At 42.2% G+C, this 26,375-nt stretch overlaps 1 protein-coding gene across 1 annotated transcript in view; it reads left to right on the forward strand.

Annotated features, from left to right (window-relative positions):
* The first annotated feature begins 653 nt into the window (after positions 1-653).
* GRB2 (growth factor receptor bound protein 2) overlaps positions 654-26,375 on the forward strand; it is a 71,742-nt gene continuing 46,020 nt past the window's right edge. Inside the window, exons 1-2 of the mRNA XM_047081408.1 lie at positions 654-844; positions 9,264-9,478. Of these exons, the coding sequence (XP_046937364.1) occupies positions 9,401-9,478 (78 nt within the window). The 5' untranslated portion in view covers positions 654-844; positions 9,264-9,400. The remainder of the gene's footprint in view (positions 845-9,263; positions 9,479-26,375) is intronic.

A 26,375-nucleotide genomic window follows, 5' to 3' on the forward strand; every position in this document is an offset into this window, starting at 1 on the left:
GAGATGAGAGTAGCGGTCCTTCCTCGCATCTTTTTGGCTTACTCAGCATTCCCCCAAATAATTCTAACATTACATACGGCATTTTTTGTTTACTTTTAATCCCCTCTAGACCTTGAATTGCTTGAGGGCTAGGATTTCTGTTCATCGTTGTACCTTCTATACCTAGCACCTATACTCATACCTACACTTAGCATATTTCAAGCACTTGATTAGATCAAGGAGCAAAGAATATATTCGCCTAACACTGCAGTTTGGACCGGATTCTCAAATATTTCAAAACCTGGTCCTCTATTTGGAGTGCTTCATGCTGGAGGGAGATTTCCGCACCCCATCACCACTCCCCGCCAACTGCCTCGGTTTGGTGGCAAGAAAAGGGAAGTGATTAGGGTGTGGTGAAGAGTCACCCCTTCAGGGCTGGGCTGTACTTTACCCGCCTCGGAACCGAAAGGGTTACAGCGACCCGGAGGCGGAGCCACGGCGGTGCCACCTGCTGCGGGGCGGTCTGGCGCAGGCGCCTAGGCTGCTAGATGGTGGCTACCTGCGCGACCCGGGCGGAGGAGGAGCGCTTGCGCTCTGCGCTTTTCCGCCGGGGGAAGTCTCGCGGGGGCGGGGCGGGGCGGGGCCGCGCGGAGAAGTTCTCGCGGGACCCCGACGAGGAGCGGAAGCCAGGCGGCTGTGCTGCTTCGGCGAGCGGGCGGCGGCGGCGACGGCGGTGTCGACGAAGATTGAAGCGGTGACGGCGACGGGCACAGGCGCTGCCCTAGGGGAGCAGCAGCGGGGTCGGTGGCCGCTCGCACCGCTGCGGAGGGGACGGCCGGGCGCGGAGCGGAGCAGCTGCGCCACGGTGAGTGCGGCCGGCGGCGGCGGCGGCGCTGCTCCGGTGCCTCTTTCCCCCCCGCTCCGCAGAGGTAGTTGGCCCGCGGGGACCGGGCCGGAGCCTACCGAGGGCTGCCGGGGCTCGGGTTCGGAGTGGCGAGGCCTATGGCGGGGGACGGAGTCCCCGGGGCTCCGGGCACCGCGTTTCCCCTTTTGGAGCGCTTCCTTCCTGGGGCACCGTCCTCCCCCGGCCCTTCGCTCGGCTCACAGCCCCGGACCCTGGGGCAGGGGGCCGGGGGCTCCTAATTAAGTTCTACGCTTTCTTCGAGAGGGTTTGCGCAGAAGGGGCCCGGGAGAAGCCCGGGAGCCCTGGGTACTCATTCTGTGAGTCAGTCTGACTTGGCCCGGGAGGCGGGGGATTCGCAGCGGCTGCATATGTGGTGATTGATGCTCCTTCGACCTGCACGGCCACCACGTCACCATCTCCTGGTGTCTTTAGGCCGAATTTGGGGAGGGACCCCACCAACCCTATGAATACCATGAGTGAGAACCTTTTGCTTCTGGAGCCGGTTGAGATGCCTTTACGTCTGTCGCTTTTTTTTTTTTTTTTTAATTTTTGAAACTATCCTCTGAAAAATTCTTGTAAAGAACAACAAGCAGCAGTTGGTTGAAATGTTCCGAGGAATGATTTCAATGCGAGAGGCTAGAAAAGCAGTGGTACTTTTCATTTGCTCTTTTAAACACAAGCCGTAGGAGTTATAGCTTGTTTAGGGAGTTATTATGAAAGTCCGATTTGCAGAGGAGCCGAAGGGCACTCGGGGTCTATCTTTTGGCTCTGTTGCCTCGGAAACGAGTCTAAAAGACACATGAAAGAAGTTAGCATAGTCTCTTTGGCTTTCCTGTCTCACTTTTTCGCTTTGCACTTCTCCAGTAGTTGCCTTTCCTTTCTCCATTTCACTGAGTACACTAAATGCTTACTCGTGTAATGCAAGTCATTTGCTTCCTCCCTGCCCCCGTTTTTTTTTTTTTTTCTTTCTAATCTACTTCCCCTTCCTCCTTTTTGTCCCCCTCTTGGGCATAATTTTTCGAGGTTTCTGACCTTTGGTGCAATTCGTATTCTCCCTCATTTAAAGAGTCCGTTTTCTCTCTGGGGAAGATACCCTCTTTCCTCCTTTATGGGTTCCTCCAGTCACCCAGAAGAGTTGCCAGAGAACCTTGCCTAGACTTTTAAGTTCTCCCCCTGGGAACGGGGAGGCTCAAAGGATTGAATTCATCCGTAAGTAATCAATACCACCAGTAGGTCACAAGTGTAGCTGGCTTGTGTTATTTGTGTTTTAGTTGTTTTCATTTTAACATTGTACCGTGTGACTGCTTTCTTTTTTCTTTCTAGGTTTCTCATGTTAGTAAGGAAGATTGGGTCAATTTGGGGCTTGTATGACTTTTTTTTTTTTTTCTTTAACATTTATTTACTTTTGTGAGACAGAGAGCAGGGATGGGGCAGAGAGAGAGGGAGACACAGAATCGGAAGAAGGCTCCAGACTCTGAGCTGTCAGCACAGAAGCCCTACTTGGGGGCTCGAACTCGTGAACCACGAGATCATGACCTGAGCTGAAGTCGGAGGCTTAACCGACTGAGCCACCCAGGGGCCCACTCATCATCTGACTTCTTTTTGGCTTTTAGTGGGAAGTGGTTAATGTTGAAAAACAAAAACCAGTCATAGACCTGTATATTACAATAGAATTAAGATAACGTGAAATATTTAAGGGAATGGAATTTATTTAGACCGCCGATGAATTAAAACCTGGCCATTGTGATAGTATGAATTCTTTACCAGGGTTCTTTTAATTACTCATCTTTGTTATTGTTGTTGAGGGGTTGTTGTTTTTTTTTTTTTTTTGACAGAGAGGAATAACTTGTGTTCCATTGCTCCTTCCCTTGCTCAAAATTTTCTGAATTCCCAAGGTAAAAAGCGAAGTTAATTCTTATAATCGGCTTTTTCTGATACTAAGAGCAAGCATTTAAATGCTTGAGGGAGTTCACTTCGTTAGCAAGTGTATTCAGATCTGAGGGATTGCTAGGTTTTATTTATTTATTTTTTCAACGTTTATTTATTTTTGGGACAGAGAGAGACAGAGCACGAACGGGCGAGGGGCAGAGAGAGAGGGAGACACAGAATCGGAAACGGGCTCCAGGCTCTGAGCCATCAGCCCAGAGCCCGACGCGGGGCTCAAACTCACGGACCGCAAGATCGTGACCTGGCTGAAGTCGGACGCTTAACCGACTGCGCCACCCAGGCGCCCCTGAGGGATTGCTAGGTTTTAAATACCACTAGTTGATGGTACTTAGCGATTTTTCTGAGAAAAATCTGTTATGTTGCCTGTTGGGCTGCAGCAGTTCTGATTGTTACCTAGAACAGAAGAGTAATAGATTTTGGAGAAATTAAGTAATACGGAGACTCACCGCGCTCTGCTGAGAGAAATTAATTAGTTACTTGCTTAATTCAGAAGAACTTTCCAGCACTACTGAATGGCTGTTGGGAGTCCTTGGTTTTGTCAAAGTTGGCGTTTTCCTGGTTGAGCCGAGTGAACACGCATTATTTTCATTTTATGCAAAGACCTTGTAGTGCATTGTGTGGAATGCAAAGTTTAAAATCTGGTTCAGGCGCCCTTCTAGTACAACAGTGATGCTTCGAATTTAGTGTGCATGAGAATTACCGTGAGTCTTACTTTAAATCAGGCTCTGGGCCTAAGGCCCCTACCTTTTGCAGAACTCCAGAAGGCACCCCACAGTGAATCAGTCTCTGAATAGGGAGGTTTTGATGCTACTGGTCCAAGGACCAAGACTGTTGCTGCAGAATGCAGCTGTAAAATAATGAGGATGGAGTGGAATGCGGCTTTCAATTAGTCCATTTAAAATCACACCTTCTGTATATACAGAGTAAATATTTAAAAGCCAAACAGAGTAACTGATGATAGATGTGATTAGTCTTTATATGCGTAAGTATGTGAGCATTGTTAGGACTGTGATGTGGAGCAATTTAATTTTAAACTTTGTACTTAATAGGGCTGTTAATTTACCTACGAGAATGCTCTGCTAAGTTTGTACGCAGATGGAAGATGGACGATGAAAGAATATAGTGGCCTGGTATTTGAAAAGGTACTGGTGATACTAGCCAGTTATCACTTCTTAGCACTTTGCGCCAGAGACTCTATGAAGGCCTTTACACATGGTATCTCTCTCTTTTTAAGATTTTTTAAAATTTCTTTTATTTTTTTAATATATATATTTTTAATTTTTTAATCTTTATTTATTTTTGAGAGAGCGACAGAGTGTGAGTAGGGGAGTAGCACAGAGACACGGAGACACAGAATCTAAAGCAGGCTCCAGGCCCTGAGCTGTCAGCACAGAGCCCAATGTGGGGCTCAAACCCAGGAACTGTGAGATCATGACCTGAGCTGAAGTTGGGCACTGAGCCACCCTGGCGCCCCTTTTTTTTTTTTTTTTTAAGACTTTTAATTTTTTTTTTTTTAAGTATTTTTTACACCCAATGTGGGGCTCAAACTCACAACCCTGAGATAAAGAGGAGCATTCTCTAAGCTCTACTGACAGAACCAGCCAGGTGCCCCATGGGCTATTTCTTTTAATCGTCAAAATGCCCTTAAAAGAAAGGTAGATGCTGTTAGCCCCATTTTCCAGCTTAGGGAAACTAGGAATTAGAGACTATAAGTTATTTCTCTAGTGTTCCCCATCTAGTCAAGTGGTAAAGCGACAGTTGAATCCAGGTTTGACTCCAGAACACCAGTAAGATTTTGGTGTTTGTTTTTTCCTTCTTTCTTTTTTTTAATGTTATTTTATTTGGTTGGGGGGGGGGGGGAGAGCACGCCTGGACGTGCAAACGGGGGAGGGGCAGAAAGAGAGGGGGACAGAGGATCCGAAGTGGGCTCTGTGCAGACAGCAGAGAGCTCGATGCAGGGCTCGAACTCAGGAATCCAGGCGTCCCGGTGTTGGGTTTTTTCTAACTATAAAAGTAGTGATGAAAATATAACTGAGGTATATGGTGCAGAAAATGAAAATATTCTGTGACCTTGCTTCCGGAGATAACCATTGTTAACCCTTTGATTTTTTTTTTTTTTCTTTAGCACATGCTGATAAATAATGTTTTGCTTTACAGAAATGGGGTAAACAAGTCTTTCTTTTTGTTTTTAACTTGATAGTATCTTTTAGTATTTATATAGAAATATATTTCATAGACATTCTCATGGATATTGATCAGGTATATATGCATTTTGCACATGGTGTTTGTCAGTGTTTCAGCAAGATAAATGTAGGAAATGGAATTGCTTGTTCAAGGGTATTTTTAAATTGTCAGTAGATACTATACAATTACTTTCCAAAAAGATTGAACTGATTAATTCCCTGCTCCTGTGCTCTGTGATGGTTTTATTATTACAATCCAATACCAAGCACATTGTCAGGCATATAGTAGCAGCTCAAATTGTTAAGTGGATGAACATTGAATAAAGAGCCTGGGAGTCTGTTCAACCAGAGAATTGCAGAGGCTAAATATTATAACCCTTTAAAAAATTGGGCAACTAGTAGGTGAAAGAAATCTCATTGTTGTAATTTGCAGTTTCTAACTAGTGAAGTTGAACATCTTCTCTGTTTTAAGTAGAATCACATTTTAACTTATTTTTTTTTAATTTTTTTTAACGTTTTATTTATTTTTGAGACAGGGAGAGACAGAGCATGAATGGGGGAGGGTCAGAGAGAGAGGGAGACACAGAATCCGAAACAGGCTCCAGGCTCTGAGCTGTCAGCACAGAGCCCGACGCGGGGCTCGAACTCACGGACAGTGAGATCGTGACCTGAGCCGAAGTTGGACGCTTAACCGACTGAGCCACCCAGGCGCCCCTTTTTTTTTTTTTAATTTTTTTTTTAACGTTTTATTTATTTTTGAGACAGGGAGAGACAGAGCATGAACGGGGGAGGGACATTTTAACTTATTTTGAATGACTTAATGTCGGGCCCTGTCCAAAGCAGTTCACGTATATTATCTATATTACCTAATTTAATGGTGAATGAATCTTATGAAGTAGGTGATACTATCCCCATTTTACAAATGAGAAATGGGGCTTGTTTAAAAGGCTTACCCCCCAGCAAAAAAAAAGGGGGGGGCTTGCCCAAAATTATAGCCGGTAAGCACCAAGGTCATTAGTTCAACCCAGATCAACCTGCTTTTAGAGACCATGGGGTCTTAACACTAAGTGATATTGCCCAGTGAATGTTGTGTATTTTTATTTTCTGTAAATTTGGGGAAGAAGAGTTAAATGGAAGGAGAACAAATCCTACAGATACCTTTAGGAGACTGCATTTTAGGATTCAGTGCACATTGCTTGAAATGAACGATTCAAGTTGCACTTGCTTTAGAATTTGCTGTGTGATGGACTGAAGGAAGGGTGTATGCTGAAACAGTTTTAAGTATTCTCATTAGGGTTCAGTGTACTCTCCACCCATCTTCTCTGTTGAAATCATTATACATTGTGTCCACTTTCAGCTTTCTTCCTTTTAGTCATTAGTGTTGTGTGTAAGATAGTTTTGTTATTAATGAAACACACCCCGTTGAATAGCCTGAGTGCTCTTTTCTGTGGCTGGCCTGATAAGCTGACCCCTCCAGGTCTTCTCCATGAGCTGCTAATTTTTATTTGGCACAGCCACAGAAGTATTGATTGTGCCTGGTTTTCATTTGTCTCAAACTGTATCTCACAAAGCAGTAGTTACTTGAAACATGATTTTCAAGAGTGTTAGTCTGTTTATGCTTTCTCTAGGAAACCTGTGGTAGATGAGTTAGGTAACAGGAAAACCAGTGTTGAAAACTGTCTTGGTTTTTATGCTGCTGCTGTTCAGTTGGTTACACTGCAGTTGTCTGAAATTCCGAATGAAATAGAAGTTTGCGCCCTGTTGCAACATAGCACCTTGACAATGACAATGCTTTGAGTTTCTGTCCGATTTTTCTGATTTCTCTTTTTCAAAAATGCAGCTCCTTATTTTTGTTAGATCTGCTCAGTTATTCTTAGGTTTCCCATCACTGATACATGGTTCCAACAGTCAACCCTGGAGGCCAATTAAAATAAATACTCAGTAGAAAACATTGACAGGCATATAGCAGAGATTTTGAAGCCTTTGCAAAAAAATAAAAATGGGTACACATATTGGAGAGTAGTCAAAGAAGGAAAAGCAGTTGTTAATGCCAGGAAAAAGTAAAGGATTATACTAGAAAGGAAGGTTGGTTGTAATATATTTAAATCAGCAGTGAAGAATATTTTGCAGTGTGAAACTGCTTAAACCGGAATATGTGGTATTACTGGGATGGGGCAAGGGGAAACTGTCGGGGGTGAACATCTTGCAAGCAATAGGTCATGGCTGGAATAAATTTAAAAACAACAGAAGCATATTATTTAGAAATACTGTAGGTGCAAAAAGAAAGCTAAAAACAGAATTGAGGGTGATTGCTTGTAGGTGTTGGGGTGGGGAACTGCCCTTTTTTTTTTTAATAAGCCTTTCAAAATCTGTGACTTTCAAAATCATATACATGGGTTAGTTTGATTAAAAAAAGCAACTACAGAGAGAATAAATAAAGGGGGTTTAAGGACACACAAAAATAAATACTTTGAGCCCTGGCTGGCTGAGTTAGTAGATCATGTGACTCTTGATTGTGGGGTCATGAGTTCAAGCCCCATGTTGGGTGTCGAGATTACCTAAGAAAATTTTAAATAAATAAATACTGAGACTAATTGTATTTTTTTTTTTTATATATATATTTGCTAGAGCTCTCTCTTTACTTTCCTCTCTTAGAGCCAGCCCTACATGGGATATCATGGCCTGATAGAATAAACATTGGTTTGGTTGATTAGTTTACCTGCAGTAGAATGTTTGGCGTTCAGAATTTGACTAAAGGACTTTTTATTACTAGGTGATTTCTGTCCTCTTTGGTAATGCTCATTTTCTTCTAATCTTAATATTCCCAGCTGATTTACTGCTTAGTCCTTTTGCAGCTATGCCTGATTAATGCCCCAATTGTTAACTTTAGAACAAAGGATGATAATCACCCATGCCCCTCAGATGAGCTCTCTGCTAGGTGGTAATTATCCAAGAACGGTGTCACTATAAATAATCTGTCCCCATTCTGCCAGTGTCCCGTGTTGTTTTCTGCTTTTATTTAGCCTGTATGAAAACAGTAACTGAAAACAGAAATGGGGCTTTATTTTCCTTTAGTTACGCAAAGGTCTAGGTTGTGGCCGTATTGGTGCCTGGAGATTTTTTTTTTTTACAACAGTGATTGTACTGCCCACAGTTCACCATCACCTAGTACACTACCTAAGGGTTATTACAGAATCTTTACCTGCAAAAATGCAACTTGGTTCATCTTAGTATTCCTTTGGTGCTGAGAGAAGTAGCTGTTCTCAGGTTGACTGAGAGATTTGTTAGACTTCCTGGCACCATCTCCCTGCACTTTCTTTCCCCCGGATAAGACATCTGGCAGCTCAGATTCGGAAAAGGGGATTCCTTTCAAGTGTAGTTAGGATTTAAGCTTTGCTCCTTAGGGTAGTGAGAAGTGATGTAGAAGCTTCTTCTGGAATTGCTGAACTTTAGACCTCTATTTCAAGGGCTCTTTGGAGTCCAAAGTCTTGGGGGTCTTCAGGGGAGAAGGAGCCTTAGGCAAGAGCAGGTCTTCAATAAAAGGCTGGAGCCTTTTCAAGCGTCAGAGCTGGATCTCCTCTATTTCTGGTTACCTGAGCTTGCCGATCAGTCTGGAAGCGATAGAGAGAGAGCTGCCTTGCTCAGAACAGCAAATTGAATTTTAAAAAGTAGTTCCTAGGTTCACTTTGACCTGCTTTCCTAGGAGCAGGCCGAGGTTAGTTTCCGAGAACAGTGAAATAAAGCAGCTGAAGACCAAAGCCACAATTGCTTGCTTTTGACTGGATACGGGACCGAACATTTTCAGAACACCAGAAAGGTCGGCAGGGAGAAAGGAAGGAGATAGGCCTGTGTAACCGGGAAAGGCTGGGTGCCGTCCGCAGGGCGAGGCCTTTCTTTGGGTGGACTGCATTTCGGGCCGGAGGAGCAGAGAGCGCAAGGGGCGAGGGAGGAGAGGCGGAGACCGAGAGGGTCTTCAGCCGGCTCCTCCTGAACACCGCGCACACCCAGCGGGAAGGAAGAGGAAGTGTGTGCGGGAATAGCTCGAGCGCCTGCCGCCATTGGCCGGCGGGCCTGTCAGTCGCCTGGGGGCCGAGCCTGCGAAGAGGAAGGAGGCGATCGGGGCTCCTGCCTGCGAGGGAGGGAGGCGGGCCGAGCCAGGGGGCGTGGGGGCTGGGGCGGCAGGCAGATTGGCAGGGCGGGGCCGCCTTCGGTGCTGGCCACTTCTCTCAACCATCCCTCTTGTGATTCAGGGCGGCATTGTGTGTCCCGGAGTGCACGAGCCGGTCCCGAGAGAGCGGCGAGGCCGAGCCCAGGGCGCTGGGTGGCTTCGGCAGGGAAGACTCCCTTCCCCCGGCTTCAGGCTGCTGAGCACTGAGCGGCGCCCAGAATGGAAGCCATCGCCAAATATGACTTCAAAGCTACTGCTGACGACGAGCTGAGCTTCAAAAGGGGGGACATCCTCAAGGTAAGTGTGATGCCACGCAGATGCTGAGATGGCCTCCCCTTGTACTCCCCTACCTTCGTTTACCCTGATAACACACAAAGAAGCCGAGCTCCTCCTTTCTCAGTGCCCGCGTTGACCATTTACCATCGGGCGCGCTCTGGATAGCTGAGATAGATGCTGAGAGGAATATTAAATATGACTTAAGACGGTTGGTGTGATGTATGGTCTTTAACTGCCTTTGTGTGAATGCCTCCAGTATCTCTATTTGCTTGTTGTTTGCGCGTAAAGTCAGAGCAGCGTGATTGTCACAAGGAAGTATCGGAGTAGCCTGATACATTTTGCAGCTTTATTAAGCATTAGGGGATTTTTTTTTTTTTAAGACTTAAACTTGAAGTATTTATGTAAAAGCACTCAGTCTTATCTTACACAGTCAAGGTTTTGCATTCTGGAACATGATGCTAGTTGGTTAGAAATTAATTTCCTCTAGTTTTGAGAGGCGGTTAGAAGTATATGCCAAAACTCATTAAAGAACCTCAGTGTATTTTTATTCTTTGTGAGAAAACTAGTGGAGTTCTAAATCCTGAGGTTTGTTGCGTTGTTGTACAAGTCACAGGGCGATTTTCTCAAAAGAAACTTGAGCAATTACCCTGTGTTAAACTCTAATTGCACAAAAGAAACCTGCTGACAGTTTAAAAATCAGCTTCTTTACAGTTTGCAGCTCATTCTGAGCCCAAACTATTTACACGAGGATTCACTTTCCACCTGGCACATGGTAATTATGTTGTTTACCCAATTGACGGCAGCAGCTTGCCCTTTTGGGTATGTAATTTATTTTTACAAGGGTGGGTGTTATCGAATAATGTGTCAGCTCTGCATGAGGAGAACCTGAAGTTGAGTGTTTGCATGTTCACTGCGTCTCAGCTTTCGACATTTTTTTTCCTCTGAGCCTAGTCTGATGGTTGGGGGTTTGCCACCCATTTGTTACCCCTGAATGAAAATTATGAGAATTTTACAAAGAGGCACAAAGTGGAAATGTAGAAATATCCCCTATAGAAGGACGGGTTTTTTTGTTTTTTGTTTTTCTTTTGAGTCCTTCAGACCTGTGGGTAGCTACTATTTTGCTCTCTTTGCCGGAGGCATAGAGTTCAACTCTGAAGTTACCTGCTCAGTAGTTTCTTTATCTTAGGTTGTATTTCATAGAAGGCAATATTGAAGAGCCCTTGAAACAGAAGGAAAGTGTGTTCTTTTCAGAACTGTTTTTTGTGATGCCCAGCTTTCTGAGGGTATTCTCCAAGTCAGCACTGAATTGTCAGCAGACAGAACCAGCTATAGGTTTTAGGGTAATATATGTGTTCTGTTTCTGTTTTCTTAACTAGAAGTCAGAGCAAGGGACCAGACATAACTTGAACTATTAAATTACTCTTTCATTGGTGTACAGAGGAGTAATTTGATGTGTTCATAGGTGATTACTGTTTTCAACAGATAAGCAGCTTGTGGTATCATCAGAAGATTGGCTACTCAAATATTGTCCTCCTGAAACCAGTATAACAGTGAACATTAACTATAGTGGAATTTAAACAGTTGGCTGTTCAACTACCCGTATCTGTTGCTTGTACGAAACCCTGTGGGGCCTTCCCTGCCGCCCCGCAATACAAACGTAGATTTCTCCATTGAGCTTACCCAAGAAACTTAAACCTAGAAGCCTGGTAGTTCATATTTTCCTCTACGTTTACCCTGTTACATATTTAGCACTAAAGCAACAAAACTAAGGATTTGAGGTCTATTTTTAAGAGTTTTTAGGCAAGAGCTTTTCCCTGTTAACACTGAAGTTTATCCTAGACCTAGACCATGAGGATCTTGTAAGTTCTCCAGCTTCAGTTGGTAAGCTCACGAACAAGTGTGAAACCCTTCTCTCCCACCCTATAATTAGAGAAGAGGGTACTGTTTAACATTCCCCCAGAAATTGTTCTGTTGGGAGAGAAAGTGAGTCAGAGTGCTCACATTTACTTTCAGATTTTCTTTGGGAAGAGAAAAATACATATATTTGCTTCTTTCCAATTTGGTAGATAACTGGCATATGAAGTCATAATGTCATTATTACTCTTGAATGGTGACCGTTAGCTGTTTGTTAGTAATCTTGTGGCTTTACTCCAAAAAGAAAAAAAAAAAGTGCTAATACAGTAGTTGCCCTTTGTCTCATGATTCTGTGGAACAGCTGAGTGAAGAGGAGGGACATTGCTTTGTCTTAAGAACTGTTATTTTAAAAAGCAGTGTTTTCTCCATTTGATTATTCAGGGAGTAACTGGTTTCATTTGAGTGGCTTTGATTTGATTTGATAGCTCTTAAGGATGTTAGTTGTGAGCCAAAGCATGTTTATAAGTGGCTGGAATAGCATTGACCAGTTTGACATGATTGAAATAGGGCTATATTTGCCCTCTTTTGCTAAGGGAGGGTGTGTGTACATATGGGCATCGAATACATTTTATTTGAAGATAATGCCCTAGAAAAGGGCTTAGCCCTTTGCCTCCGAGTAAAGTTCAGAAAGATTACATCCTCTCACTGTCTTGGAGCGCCTGGTTAACTTTGGTTAATGTGGACCCCATCCTCCAGCAGACCACTTCTTTATTTTCTTTCTACATATTGACTCGTGCTGCTCTGAGAAAAGAGACAAAAATGAAAACATATCACTGGAAACCTAAAATAGAACTGAATGCTTCAATATATCTCCTTTGTTACTGTCCCTTGTCTGTGTGTGTGTGGTTTTTTTTTTGTTTTTTTTTTTTTTTTTTGGAGGGGAGGAGAAGAAGGGCACTGGGGCATAGAAATGGAAGGAATTGGTCTGTTGCAATTTTCAGCCTTGCGTGGCTGAAATGAACCTAAATTTCCCTGCTGTTGTAGTGCAGGCTTCAGATAGTCCCAGGGGTTCTCCACCAGACAAGGCCCCTGAATCCTCTCCCCTATAGCGCATAACACATCTGAGCTTACCTCCAAGGTAGATCTGTCATTTAGGGGCTTATGTGCCTGTGCTTCAGGCAGTGCTGCGTACAAATTAAGAGACCATTTTGAGCTCTCAAACCTGTGCTCATTCCTTTCTAGAGTTGGTGGCTTTTATTTGCTATCAAGGCACACCTTTGATTCTAGAAGAGAACCAGCAGTGGGTCGTCTAGGTGTCTTCTGCTCATTTGGCACTACCTTTATCAGTTTTCAAGACTGCTTTAGAAATTGGTCTTGCGGGGTGCCTGGCTGGCTCGGTGCACGTGACTCTTGATCTCTGGGATGTGAGTTCAAGCCCAGCGCTGGGTGTAGAGATTACTTAAAAATAAAAATCTTAAAGAAAGAAAGAAATAGATCTTGGCTTCACACTCGGCTCTTTGAAGCGTTCTATCTTGGTGCAGATGACCGTTTTAATGTCACATTTACTGAGCATCTTCTTTAGCCACACCCTGGGATAAGTTGCTTTGAAAGTTGGGGAAGAAATACAGGTTATACTTTCTCCCTTCAGGACCTCTAAAATCAAATATGAGAAGTGAAATTAATATGTGAAACAGGATATGGCAGTATACAAAATTAGAGGATTTTTAGAACAGGTGAGGACCTTTTAAAAGGTCTTAATTTAGATTTTATTTTTTAGATGAGGAAGTGGCCCACAGAGGTTAAATGATCCAAGATCACAACTCTTAGTAAGTACTTAGTAAGGAACTGGGTTTTTTTGTTTTTTAATTTTTTTAAATGTTTCTTTAGTTTTGAGAGAGACAGAGCATGGTGGGGGGGGGGGCAGACACAGAATCTGAAGCAGGCTCCAAGCTCTGAGCTGTCAGCACAGAGCCCGATGTGGGGCTCGAACTCACACTCTGTGAGATCATGACATGAGCTGAAATCAAGAGTCAGACTCCACCGACTGAACCATCCAGGCCACCGACTGAACCATCCAGGAGTCCCAGTAAGGAACTGGTATTTATTTAATGGAATGCCGAGTTGTGTCACACACTGTGACTGCCAGAGTAATAATGTAGGAAGGGCAGAGATTGTAAGAGCTGAAGTCTGAGAATGACGGTTGGAGGGTGTGTGACTTAAACCCGACCTCATGAGATGGTGAGGGGGAGTGGGTGCTTGTGTTTGAGATAGGAATGCTAGAATGGGGTTGAAGACTGTGCCATAGTAGAAAAGAAGGTAGAATTGGAGCAAGATAAGAAAAAAGAGTAAGAATTTGATCTGTCTTTAAGCCTTTAAAGGCTTTTAGCTGATGAGGGAAGTGTTCTGTGATAGGAGGGAAGCCTGGAGCCCCAGCCTGGAAGGTTGCAGTTAGCTTCCTGGGAGGCAAGTGCCTGCATAGGTGTCAGAGGCTAGGAACAAAGGTCGGGGGTGGATGGCATTGAGAGATGCTGGGGGAAAAATAATGGAATTTCTGCTGGGGACATTTGGAATAAATCCGTGTAGCTGAGAGAAGAATGCCCACTGAGCCTGTTCCTGAGAAGTCAGGAATCTGAACTGGGGTTGAATTGGTAATAGTTTTCACAGCCGCTAGAACTCCTGAATTTGGGTACAGGAGTCTCTTTTCAGGTATTTGAATGATTAAACACAGGATGGGATTTAAAGTACTTAATAAGGAACTGTTTCAAATTCCTAGTATCAGTCTGCTTGGTGGAAGCATTTCTCTGCCTGTTGATAAGAATTCTTACTGATCTTGTTGACTAAAACCAGAATTTTGCATTTAATTTTTATGTATGAGGATGATTTGAATTCTCTTAGAACAAATGATTTGTTTGCCTTTGACTGTACGCATTTTTCCCCCGTCATCTGAATGGACTGTTTCCACGTAGGTGCTAAGAATGAGATTTCGGTTCCCATACAGGGCTCCTTCCGGGGGCCTGGCTGAAGACCAGTCATCCCTGTTTAGAGGAAGAAATGAGTAAGGAAATACAGTGTTCCTTCGGGGGTCTTTCGGTTTGAATAGCTCCCATTTATGGAGCATTTACTATGCCCCAATGTCGTACATTATTTCTAGTTTGGGTACTAAAAGGTTGGCCCTCGTTAGCCTCATCTTACACCTGCAGAAACAGGCTCACAAGTGAAGTAACTTGCTCAGGTTCACACAGTGCAGTAAGTTACAAAGCTGGGGCTTGGTCTCAGGTCTGGCTGCGATGCTCTCCCGACAGCACGTTACCGCTCCTTTTAACTGTCAGGTGTGAGTAGCCCAGAAATGTGAGGCATCAGCAGACCTGCTTTGCTCACCTGCCAGGCCTGGACAGCCGGCTTGTGGCACTCTTCTACTGAGTGACTTATTGGACATCCTGTCTAAAGTAAATTGACTTCAGTAGTGAAAGAAGTGGAGAAAATGAGGTCATTTTGCCTGTCAGATTAGCAAAGATGATAAAAATTGACCCCACCTTGTGTTGGCCAGCATGTGGAGAAACGGGCTCTGTCACCTTCTGCCAGCAGAGGTTTGTACCAATAATGCAGTTTTTCTTAAAAAAAAATTTTATAATGTTTATTTCTTTTGAAAAAGAGAGACAGAACCAGAGCACAAGCACGGGAGGGGCAGAGACAGAGAGAGGGGGAGACACAGAATGGGAAGCAGGTTCCAGGCTCTGAGCTGACAGCAGCAAGCCCGATGTAGGGCTTGAACTCATGAGGCATGAGATCATGACCTGAGCTGAAGTTGGACTCTCAACCGACTGAGCCACCCGGGTGTCCCAACAATACAATTTTTCTGAATGGTGTCTTGGTGACATGTATCAGAACATGAAACGACCCAGCAATTTCTACTTTTAAAAATTTATTCTAAGAAAATTCTCAAACAAGTTTGTGTAAATGTAGACATAGGATATTTACTTCAGTTAATATATGTACCACCTGGAAAATAAGTTTTTGCAGTTAAATTATGAAACATGATGCATTTCAGACATGTTAAAATGTGTAAAAAGAGGCATCTTTAAATTGATGGAATTAACCATATTACCAAAAAAAAAAAAAAAAAAAAAAAAAAAAAAACACCAAAACCCCAAACCTAAGTAGCCCATCATTAGGACGCTACATAAGCAGGTTATCGTGCCGTGAGATGGAATGCTATGAAGGTGTTAATGTTGGTGTAAATCTATGTCAACACAGAATGTCTACACTTGGCACAGAGAAGTGTTTAAGTGGATCTTTTTTTAAAAAGTAGTAACGTAACTAGTACATTGAGTGCTCAGGATGTCCTTGCAGGAAGCTAAGTATTTTACTTCCATTCCCTTTTAGCCCTCCAAAGAATCTTAATAAAGATGCTGTTATTCCCATTTTACTGATGAGGGATGTGAGGGTTAGGTTCAGTAAGTGGCCCAAGTTCACCAGTTAGCATTCAGATTCAGACTGGTTTGGATCCAGATTCTGTGCTCTTAACTGCCACCCTGTAGGGCCTTTTCATTCCCAAATGAGGTCAAACTGGAGAGGGAGCTCCCATTAGGGGTATTTCTGTTTGCTTGCTAAATACGTGGACTTTCTGAATGGTCCTCTAAAAGGTAACAGTGGTAACCTCCAAGGGGCTTGATTTCAGGTGATTTTTTTTTCCTTCTTCTTTTGTACTCTTTTGTCTTACTTTAACTAATTTATAGTTTTATGAAAACAATAAAGTTATGGGGCATCTGAGTGGCTCTGTCCCTTAAGCATCCAACTTCGGCTCAAGTCATGATCTCAAGGTTCGAGTGTTCTGGCCCCATGTTGGGCTCTGTGCTGACAGCTCAGAGCCTGGAGCCTGCTTCGGATTCTGTGCCTCTGTCTCTCTCTGCCCCTCCCCTGCTCACACTCTGTCTCTTTCTGTCTCTCAAAAATGGATAAATATTTTTAAAAAAATTAAAAAAGTTATATTGAAATAGTAGTTACCATTTTGTATCCATTTTATTTGACGAATATTCCGGGAAGTTAAAGTGCTCTGGTAAGCATGTTTGTTTTGTTTTAATGTTTGTTTGTTTTTGAGAGAGACAGAATGTGAGGAGAGGGGTAGAGAGAGGGAGACACAGAAACTGAAGCAGGCCCCAGGCTCTGAGCTGTAGGCACAGAGCCTGACACGGGGCTCAAACCCACGAACCGTGAGATCATGACCTGAGCCGAGGTCGGACATTTAACCGACTGAGCCACCCAGGTGCCCCCAAGATTTATTTGTTTTTTAATGTTTATTTATTTTTTTTTTGAGAGAGCTAGCTCGCATTTGTGTGAGCAGGGGAGGGGCAGAGAGAGAGAGAGAGAGGGAGAGAGCGGGAATCCCAAGGAGGCTTTGCATTGTGAGTGCAGAGCCAGACTTGGGGCTCGTTCTCACCAATTATGAGATCGTGACCTGAGGTCTAGATTTGGACTCTTAACCAACTGAGCCACCAGGTGCCCCAGTTGGGTTTTTTTTAATAGCTGAGACTTAACCTGCTTTTAAATCTTTAGGCTGAAATTCACTGTGTGTCAGTGTCCTAAAACTTAGAGACATTTTAAAAAGTGACTCAAAATGACTTTAAGGAAAATCTTGGTCCTTTTGGCAAGTTTGGTGAAACTGGCCCCTCAGTTTCACCTCCTTGTGGATGTGGAATGAGAGACATCTGTAGTATTGTGATAAAGAACACATACTCCAACACTCCAGGCTAGACCTAGCTGCTTTGAATCCCAGCTCAGCCGTTGGGAGAGCTGGCATTTTGATCCTGGGCGATTTACTTTGTGCTTTGGTTCAACCATGTGTAAAATGGAACGAAGAACACCTACCTTCCTAGAGTCACAATGAAGATTTAAAAAGCTAATATGTTAGTGTACTTAATGCTGTGATTGGACTAAAGTAGACAACAAGGCTAGCTGCCATTAGTTTTGTCTTTTGATTAGTTTTTAAAAAGGTTTGTTTGTTTATTTAAGTAATCTTTATGCCAAAGGAGGGGCTTGAACTCAATGACCCCAAGATCAAGAGTTGCACCCTCCACCGACTGAGCCAGCCAGGTGCCCCTGCCATTAATTTTATTCATGTTATTCAGGTACACAGCTTTGATAAGATGTCAGTCCAACCGCTGGCTCAGGTTAAGTCACATGACTCTACCCATAAAACCAGCCAGGTTCTTGTCTTGACATTACCTCAAAGTCAGAACTGTTTAAACCTTGTTGTAGAGCTCAGCTAAAAGTATGGCATTGGTGGAGGGTTGTGTGGAAGACAAGTGGTTTCTCCATCCTTAAAGTCTTTGGTTTCCCTCAGGATTGAACCCAAAAGCAAGGAAATGGGCACCTGCCCAGCATTCTGCTGGGGGCCTTCCTTTTGTAGACTTCTTGGCTGAATGGAGCTTTAGTGTTGTGCTGTTGGCCAACATTGAGATAGGTGAGAAACAGCCTTGGGAAAGTTCATCATTTTATTTACTGTAGGGGTATTAAGGAGTCTTTCACTGTTTGTAAGTGTCCTCGGCGAGAAAAGATTCTCTTCTGGTCTCAGTGCCAGAAATAGGCGGATATTCCCCCCAAACAACTTTCTAAAATCTTAGAGATGCTTAAATACGGCTTTAACGTGTTTCCTTCTTTACCTTATAGGAAAGCTTAGAGCCTACTTGTGTCCCATTTCTAGCATCAGTTCTTATGTTTTCTGTCCATATATTTTTACCCCAACAGGTGCTGAGGGTTATGGGTAAAATATTGGAAGTATTTTCTCACTTTAACAATAGTTTGCTTGCTTTTTGTTTCTAATACCTCTTTAATGTCTATTTTTGTTGTTAATTTTTAACTAATTTATTCTTTAACAGCAGACTTTTAAAACCTAGGTTTAGCAAAATGACAAAAGCCTTCTGTAGAACTTTGCTTTTGAAAAATACAAAAAGCATCAAATTAGTTATAAAGTGAGGGGAAATTTTGAACCTTGAAACTGTAGGCTTTGCAGAGAAATAGAGGGGAGCATGTGTTATCAGTGAGAAAATAGGTTATTGCCTGTCGTCTTTGTGTTATTCTCGCATAGACCTTTATTTTCATAGAGAAGTATGGTTTATTTTTTATTTTTATTTTTGAGAAGTATGGTTTAAAATGGATTGTTAGGGGAAAATATATTTATAGCATTTTATTAGCAATATTTCCACTTTAGTTTAACATTTAAAATTACGTTAATATACATTCATAGAAAAAAATAGGAAGCTCAAAATCCTGCATGTTCCCCTCCCCCTGTACTTTTATGATTTCAGATCTCTTCTAGGTTTTATTATTATATGTACATTTTCGTAATGCTGTAACTGTAGTAGACTTAAAATACAACATATGTTACCATTTTCCCATATTGGTTTTACTGATTTTTTAAAAAATATTTATTGATTCTGAGAGTGAACATGAGCAGGGGAGGGGCAGAGAGGGAGACAGAGAATCTTAAGCAGGCTCTGAGCTGCCAGCAACTCAGGCCTTGATTTCTGGAACCATGAGATCCTGACCTGAGCTGAAATCAAGAGTCAGATGCTTAACCGACTGAGCCACCCAGGCATCCCAGTTTTACTGATTATTTGGAATGGTTTGATATTAAGTACTTTTAAAGTTAACGATCATAATAGACTTAACTATTTCCCTATTGCTGATATTTACCTTGTTTCTGATGATAATTTTGTTCATAATTTCAAAGGAGGTTCTTGGTGTGTATGATCTACTTCCCAAAAGGGCTGAACAGATTACCTGCTTGACTTTGGTTAAATGACAATGGCTCATACTGCATGCCAGAATACATAATAATAGCACAGCTAATGTCTGCTTCATGCTTCAGTCTCCTTTAACACAGAACATTATTTCAGTTTGACAGTGGAACCAGATGTGTGAAGCAAGGGAACCTCCACTCAGCATCTAAGATACTTGACAACAGCGCATAGATTTTCTGAGGCACATTTTATTTTGTGCTATTCCTTCTGCTGATAATTTGCTTTTATTTATTTATTTTTAAGTTTATTTGTTTTGAGAGAGAGAGAGAGAGAGAGAGCGCCGTGTGTGTAGGGGGGGATGGGCAGATAGAGAGAGGGAGAGAAGGAGAGAATCCCAAGCAAGCTCTGCTCTGTCAGTCCTGGAGCCCAGGGCGGGACTTGAACTCCTAAACCGTGAGATCATGACCTGAGCCAGAATCAAGAGTCGGACACTTAACTGACTGAGCTACCCAGGTGCCCATAATCTGCTTTTATAGCTGTGTCAGGTTAATAAGTAATTTTGATAGCTGAGAAGTTTGGTATGTATTCATAGATGTAGTTTTATTTTATTTTACTTTTAAGTTTATTTATTTACTTAAGTAATGGCTACACCCAACATGGGACTTAAACTCACAACGCTGAGATCAAGAATTGTGGGCTCTTTTGACTGAGCCAGCCAGGCATCTCTTGTAGGGTAGTTTTAATTCCGTTTTACTTTGCCTAAATGAAACCCTTCTAGAGGAAATCATCCATGGTAACTTATGTTTAGAAAAACAAACCAGGTTTTGTTAGTTGATGCTGTAAATGTTGAGCTCTTTAGAGCCAGGACCTTCTGCTGAGAGCTTTTTTTTTTTTTTTTTTTTTTTATTAAAAAAAATTTTTTTTTCAATGTTTATTTATTTTTGGGACAGAGAGAGACAGAGCATGAACGGGGGAGGGGCAGAGAGAGAGGGAGACACAAAATCAGAAACAGGCTCCAGGCTCTGAGCCATCAGCCCAGAGCCTGACGCGGGGCTCGAACTCACGGACCGCGAGATCGTGACCTGGCTGAAGTTGACGCTCAACCGACTGCGCCACCCAGGCGCCCCCTGCTGAGAGCTTTTAACAAAAAGGTAGAATGACTTGCTGAAGCATCCTCACTTACATGTACTGCAGTATGAAGAAAAAAAACCGTTGGTAACGGTTTTCTCTGGATATTTGAGATTATGGTGAATTTTCATTTTCTGTAGCATGTATTTCTATAATTGATGTTTTTGTAAACATTTGTTTCATAACCAGAAAAGCAGTAAAAAACACCACCACAATAATTTTTCAAATGTCAGTTTACAAATCAACAGACATTGGTAGGCCTGTTTTGCTTTCTTAACAAGAGGGAAAAAACACTGTACAGCCTCGTGGAGCAAATTTGTTTTATGTTTTATGCTCTATGTTTTTTGTTTTACTCCTCTTGGTTTGGAAGCCCAAGCATCCTCCACATCATCGAGGACTATTGCACAGGCTTTGTGTAGAATGTGTGGCCGTGAACTAGAAGCATGCTCAGCCCTTTTCCTTATGAATAGTTTGGCCCTGAAACTGGTCTTGCCACCCAGATCTAGTTATTTCCCACTCATCTTTTCCCAACAAGTGATAATGAAAGTAATGTTATGTGCTTTCCTACATATTTAATGTTCACTTAAATCAGTTTTCAAACTGGATTAAAATTACTAATGCAGCCAAATTGCACTTCTCAGAGGTTTAATTATTCATTTCTCCTTTTGTCCATATTTAGGTCTAGTCAAACTGACATTTTGTTATTTATCAACTTTAATAGAATGTGTAGCTTAGAAAAGTAAAATTAAGACAAAAAGGTTTGAAGTTATTAATGGTTTCTCGTTAATCTGTTATGCATTAAAAATCAGGTGTCTTCATTTTATTCTTTTTTTAAATATTTTTTACTGTTTTATTTATTCTTGAGAGAGAGAGAGAGAGAGACAGCATGAGCGAGGGAGGGGCAGAGTGAGAAGGCGACACAGAATCCGAAGCAGACTCCAGGCTCTGAGCCGTCAGCACAGAGCCCGATGTGGGGCTTGAACCCACGAGCCATGAGATCGTGACCTGAGCCGAAGTCGGACACTCAACCGACTGAGCCACCCAGATGCTCCTCATTTTATTCTTTTTAAACACTTATTAGAATTATTTAATAGAAAAGTGTAAAAGAGAGTTGGGCCATACTCCTGTCACCCAGATAACTGTTTTTGTTTTGAAATTAAATAAATAAATGTTGCACTTATTGTTAGAAAATGTAAAAAAGGAAACTCATTGGTCAGGTTCTCTGTCACCTTTCAGGAAAAAAAAATTAATATAGCCACAGTTACTTTTTTAATGCTTTCCAGATACAGTGAGAAACACTTTGAAACCATACTCAAAATTTTAATAATGAAAATAAGCAGGTACTTCACCTTACGGAAGCAAGGACAGGGTTTCTGTTGAAGTGTACCTCTTTTGAAAATAGCAGTAGCTTGGGGCGCCTGGGTGGCACAGTCGGTTAAGCGTCCGACTTCAGCCAGGTCACGATCTCGCGGTCCGTGAGTTCGAGCCCCGCGTCGGGCTCTGGGCTGATGGCTCAGAGCCTGGAGCCTGTTTCTGATTCTGTGTCTCCCTCTCTCTCTGCCCCTCCCCCGTTCATGCTCTGTCTCTCTCTGTCCCAAAAAAATAAATAAACGTTGAAAAAAAAAAATTAAAAAAAAAAATAGCAGTAGCTCAAAGGATTTCTATGCCAGGCTGTTAGAGAAGATCATAATGATTACTACTTTCTCCAAGTGACATGATAAAGCTGAATCACAGTAGATCTTGAACCTGAAATTGGTGTCAGTTTTCTAAAACTGTGTTAATATTGTCCATATGAGATATCCAGGTGAATTTGTGACTAATGGCCACTTAGTGCTAGAAGTGGAAACTAGTATCCCTACAGGTCTTTTCTTGAGATTAATTGCATTATTGGTTTCCCCAATTTAGGTTACTGGTGTGGCAGAAAAAACAAATACCTATCCAGTTAGATACTAAAGGCCTAGCCAAAAGGGCATGCTTCTCGTCTCCATATTCTCAAATAACCTGATGAGAAATTATTCTTGTATTACCTGCTTTGAGGTTTAGGTTTTGAGTTTTATACATAAAATAATAGCAACCTCCATTTGGAGTGAACTGTGGTATTTACAGCTATAAATTTCCCTCTAAATTTTGCCTTAGCTGCATCCTGTAAATTTGGTATGCAGTTATTTTTTTTCATTCATCTCAAAGTATTTTCTAATTTTCCTTGTTTTTTTCTTTGACCCACTGGTTATTTAGAAGTGTGCTGTTTAATTTCCACATATTTGTGAATTTCCCAGAATTCCATCTGGTGTTGAATTCTGTTATAATTTCATTGTGCATGTAGAACATTGAATTATTTCAGTCTTTTTAAGTTTATTGGTGCTTGTTTTGTTGCCTCACAAATGATGCTGAAAAATGTTCTGCACATTCGAGATGAGTGTTTATTCTTTTGTTGTTGGGTAGAGTTCCATAGATGTCTGGTAGGCGGGGCCTGGCTGGCTCAGATGGTACGACATGTGACTCTAGATCTCAGAGTCATGAGTTCAAGCCCCATGACAGACATAGAGATTAGGAAAGAAAAAAGGAAAGGAAAGAAAGAGATGTCTATTAGGTCTAGTTGGTGAATTATTTTTTCCTTGAGTGTGTCATGATAATTGTGGAATTTTGGTGAATTCTTACAACTGTTTATCCAGTGTCTTGGTAAATCATGACAAATTACTGAGTATGTCCTACGTGAAGGGTACTATGCTTAGTGCAAAGGGTTCAAAATATACATAATATTTAGTAATACGCTGTTTTAAGAGCTGTGCCAGAGGTGTGCACTGGATATTCTGAATGAAACAGACTTAGTGAGACATGAATATTGAAAATTTTTTCGACATAATTTAGAAATGCTCAGGACCAATTTGTCCATCCAGATATGCTTGATTTACTGAGAACTTCTGTTTCTAACATTAGTAGAGCTTGCTCTCAGCCCTGAAGAGATGTTGGGAGTTGTCCTAGAATACTTAAACCTGGATAGTTAATGGCCTTTCCTTGTATTTGGCAGTTATAAAAGTAGATGTGAGCCATATTGGTAATAGCGTGGCACGTGCAGGATCTTCAGAGTAATTATGACCCTTCTTTATTTAGGTAAGACCTTATGTAGGTAAGTGTCTTTAAACTCAAATTTTGTGTCTCTGACACCACAACCCCCTTGAAGGAACTATTTATTTTTAAGTTTACTTAGTGTGAGGAGGGGAAGGGCAGAGAGAGAGGGAGACACAGAATCCCAAGCAGGCTCCAGGCTCTGAGCTGTCGGCACAGAGCCCAACACGGGGCTTGAACTTACAAACCGTGAGATCATGACCTGAGCTGAAGTCAGATGCTTAACCGACTGAACCACTTGGGCGCCCAGAAAAAATATTTTTAATGTTTATTTATTTTAGAGAGAAAGACTGTGAGCAGGAGAGGGGCAGAGAGAGAGGGAGACACAGAATCCAAAGCAGGCTCCAGGCTCTGAGCTGTCAGTACAGAGCCCGATCTCATGAACTGTGAGATCATGACCTGAGAGTGTTAGCAGGGGAGGGACAGAAAGAAGGAGAGAGAGAATGCCAAGCAGGCTCCTTGCTGTCAACGCAGAGCCCAATCTGGTGGTCAAACTCATGAACCATGAGATGTTGACCCGGGCCAAAGTCGGACGCTTAACCAACTGAGCCACCCATACACCCCTATTTTATTTTTTAAGTTGTTTTTATTTAAGTAATCTCTACACCCACCATGGGGCTCAAACTCATAACCCCAGGATCAAGAGTCGCACATGTTCTTTCGACTGAGCCAGCCAGTAGCCCCTGTGTACATAGATTCTAAAAAGTACATATACATACACACACTGAAAGTTTAACATTCTCTTGAGTCCATTAAGTAGTCTCTTAAGTCCCTACTTAATGACAGGTTTCTAAAACTTATAAATTTGTTTCTGTGGAAGGTGTTATTTCTCATGTAATACATGCTAATGACATTTTAAGGCTGGAACACAAAGTGTTGGGTCTCCATATGCCTGCTCTTTAGTGCTGCACTGTTCAGTACTGTGGCCACTAGCTATATATGACTATTAAAATTTATTAATTTAAGTTAGGGGCACCTGGGTGGCTCAGTCAATTAAGCATCTGACTCTTGGTTTTGGTTCAGGTCATGGGCTCATGGTTTGTGTGTTGAAGCCCCACGTCAGGCTCTGTGGGTTTTGGGCTCAAAAGAAGTAAACTTAAAAACAAACCAAAAAAAATTGTGTCAAATAAAAAAAATTCCGTCTTCACTTGCATTGGCTGTATTTCAGCATCTCAACAGCTACATGTGGCTAGTGACTACTGTATTAGTGCAGACATAGGGTATTTACATCGTTGCAGGAAGTGTTTTTGGACCAGCTCTGCTATACATTGTCCCTACCTAGATAACATTGTTAGTGTTCAAAGTATTTTGGGTTTTACCTTGGAACGCCAGGAATCCTATCTTCTCTCCTCGTAAAAGCGTCCAGGGTTACTCTGGTCCTTGGAGGTGAGGCCCTGGGGCAGACTTGGTGTGGGAGAGGGAAGGCAGAATACTGTTGTAGGCTGGGGGTAGAATTGGGGTGGGCTCTCTCTTAGGAGTTTTTCCCTGTCTGTACTGCTCCCTTTCCTTGTGAACTTTTGGTTTCTCAAGCCCCCTTCTTCATGGTCCTGCGCCCTCTCTACTTCCAGCCTGTGCAGAGGCAGATACTTGGAACTTGTTGCCACCTGGTATTTGTCTTTTCTTTTGAAAATTGAGGGACCAGAAGAGTGCTCATAGACTAGCTCTGCTGGTATGACATATGAGGTTGTCCAGTCTAGTTCTCTCCCTTCTAATTTGGGTTCCTTGTGTCACTGGATGTGTAATGTGGTCTTGAGCTAAATGTGCAGACAGCAGCATCTGAGGTACATCTAGAGAGCAGAGGCAGCATTTCTTTGAATTCAAAAACCATAATTATTGTGTTTTTTTTCCCAGAACTGTGTTACGTAAATAATCTTAGAGAAAGTCTTAGTCTTCTTGTAGAGTCATTTTGATTCTTTGTGTCAACTTGTTCTAAAATTTTGCACAATATCCTCATCCAAAAAGCTCTACAGTGTTCTGTTGATGAATACTTTTGCCATTAATGTCAAATAATGGGTCAGTTCATCTTTATGCTATCTTTAAGCAAAATTTGGTCAAGTTTCAGTTGGTTGCATAGTTTCCCTGAACACCAAGCTATTTTACATCTTCTGGTCTTTGGTCATGTCGTTCTTTTCGTCCAGTGTAATCTTGGCTATCTCCCATCCTTCCCTCATTACCTAGAGCAAACAGGTCCCTCTCCACTGCCCCTTGGCTCCATTGTATACATCTGGCCACAGCGTATTTCTATTCCCTATATCTCAGTAGGGCTCTGTGTCTCTGTCTTGACAGTGCCTAGCAATATGGTGGTTCAGTGGGTTGGAATGGAAGCATTGAAATCCACACCACTTTCATCCTGCTCGGTACAAATTAAGTCCATAGTTGATACTGTCTTTGTTTTCACCAGCATTGCACTGTCAGAGGTCAGGCTTGGTTCTTATGTTGCCTCGGCTGTTTTTGCATTAATTTAGGTGATACAAAATAAGAATTCTTGAATTTCTGTTGTATTTTCTATTCCCTTATTTTTTGCGATTGCCTTAGGTTTCTTAGCTGCTTTTTTGTGGAGTCTTTGTAAAGTTTAATTACATTTTTCTGTGCATATAATGTAAAGAATACTCAATCAGTTTTATTTTTAAGTTATTGTCCAAAAAACATTTCCAGTTTCCTCCAGTTTTTTGTTTTGGGGCATTTATTCCATCCATAGTCATTGTGGTATTTATTTCAGCAGATAGTCCCTAGGTATATAAGAAATATTGCTGTAGGAGATTCTGAATACTTAGGCTTTCTCTCTTGAGTTTGTCCTTTGTTTTATTATTATTATTATTATTATTATTATTATTTTTTATTATTATTATTTTTAAAAAACGTGTAATTTTGAGAGAGAGTGAGCATGAGCGGGGGACAAGCAGAGAGAGAGAGAGGACGACAGAGGATCCGAAGCAGGCTCCATGCTGACAAGGAGCAAACCCAATGTGGGACTTGAACTCACGAACCACGAGACCATGACCCAAGCTGAAGTTGGACTCTCAATGGACTAAGCCACCCAAGCGCCCCTGTTCTTTATTATTTAAGTGTAA

The sequence above is a fragment of the Lynx rufus genome, unplaced genomic scaffold (assembly GCF_022079265.1).
Source record: "Lynx rufus isolate CCGP_SWC_20201006 ecotype Redwood Valley unplaced genomic scaffold, mLynRuf1.p SCAF_18, whole genome shotgun sequence".
NCBI classification, from domain to species: Eukaryota; Metazoa; Chordata; class Mammalia; order Carnivora; family Felidae; genus Lynx; species Lynx rufus.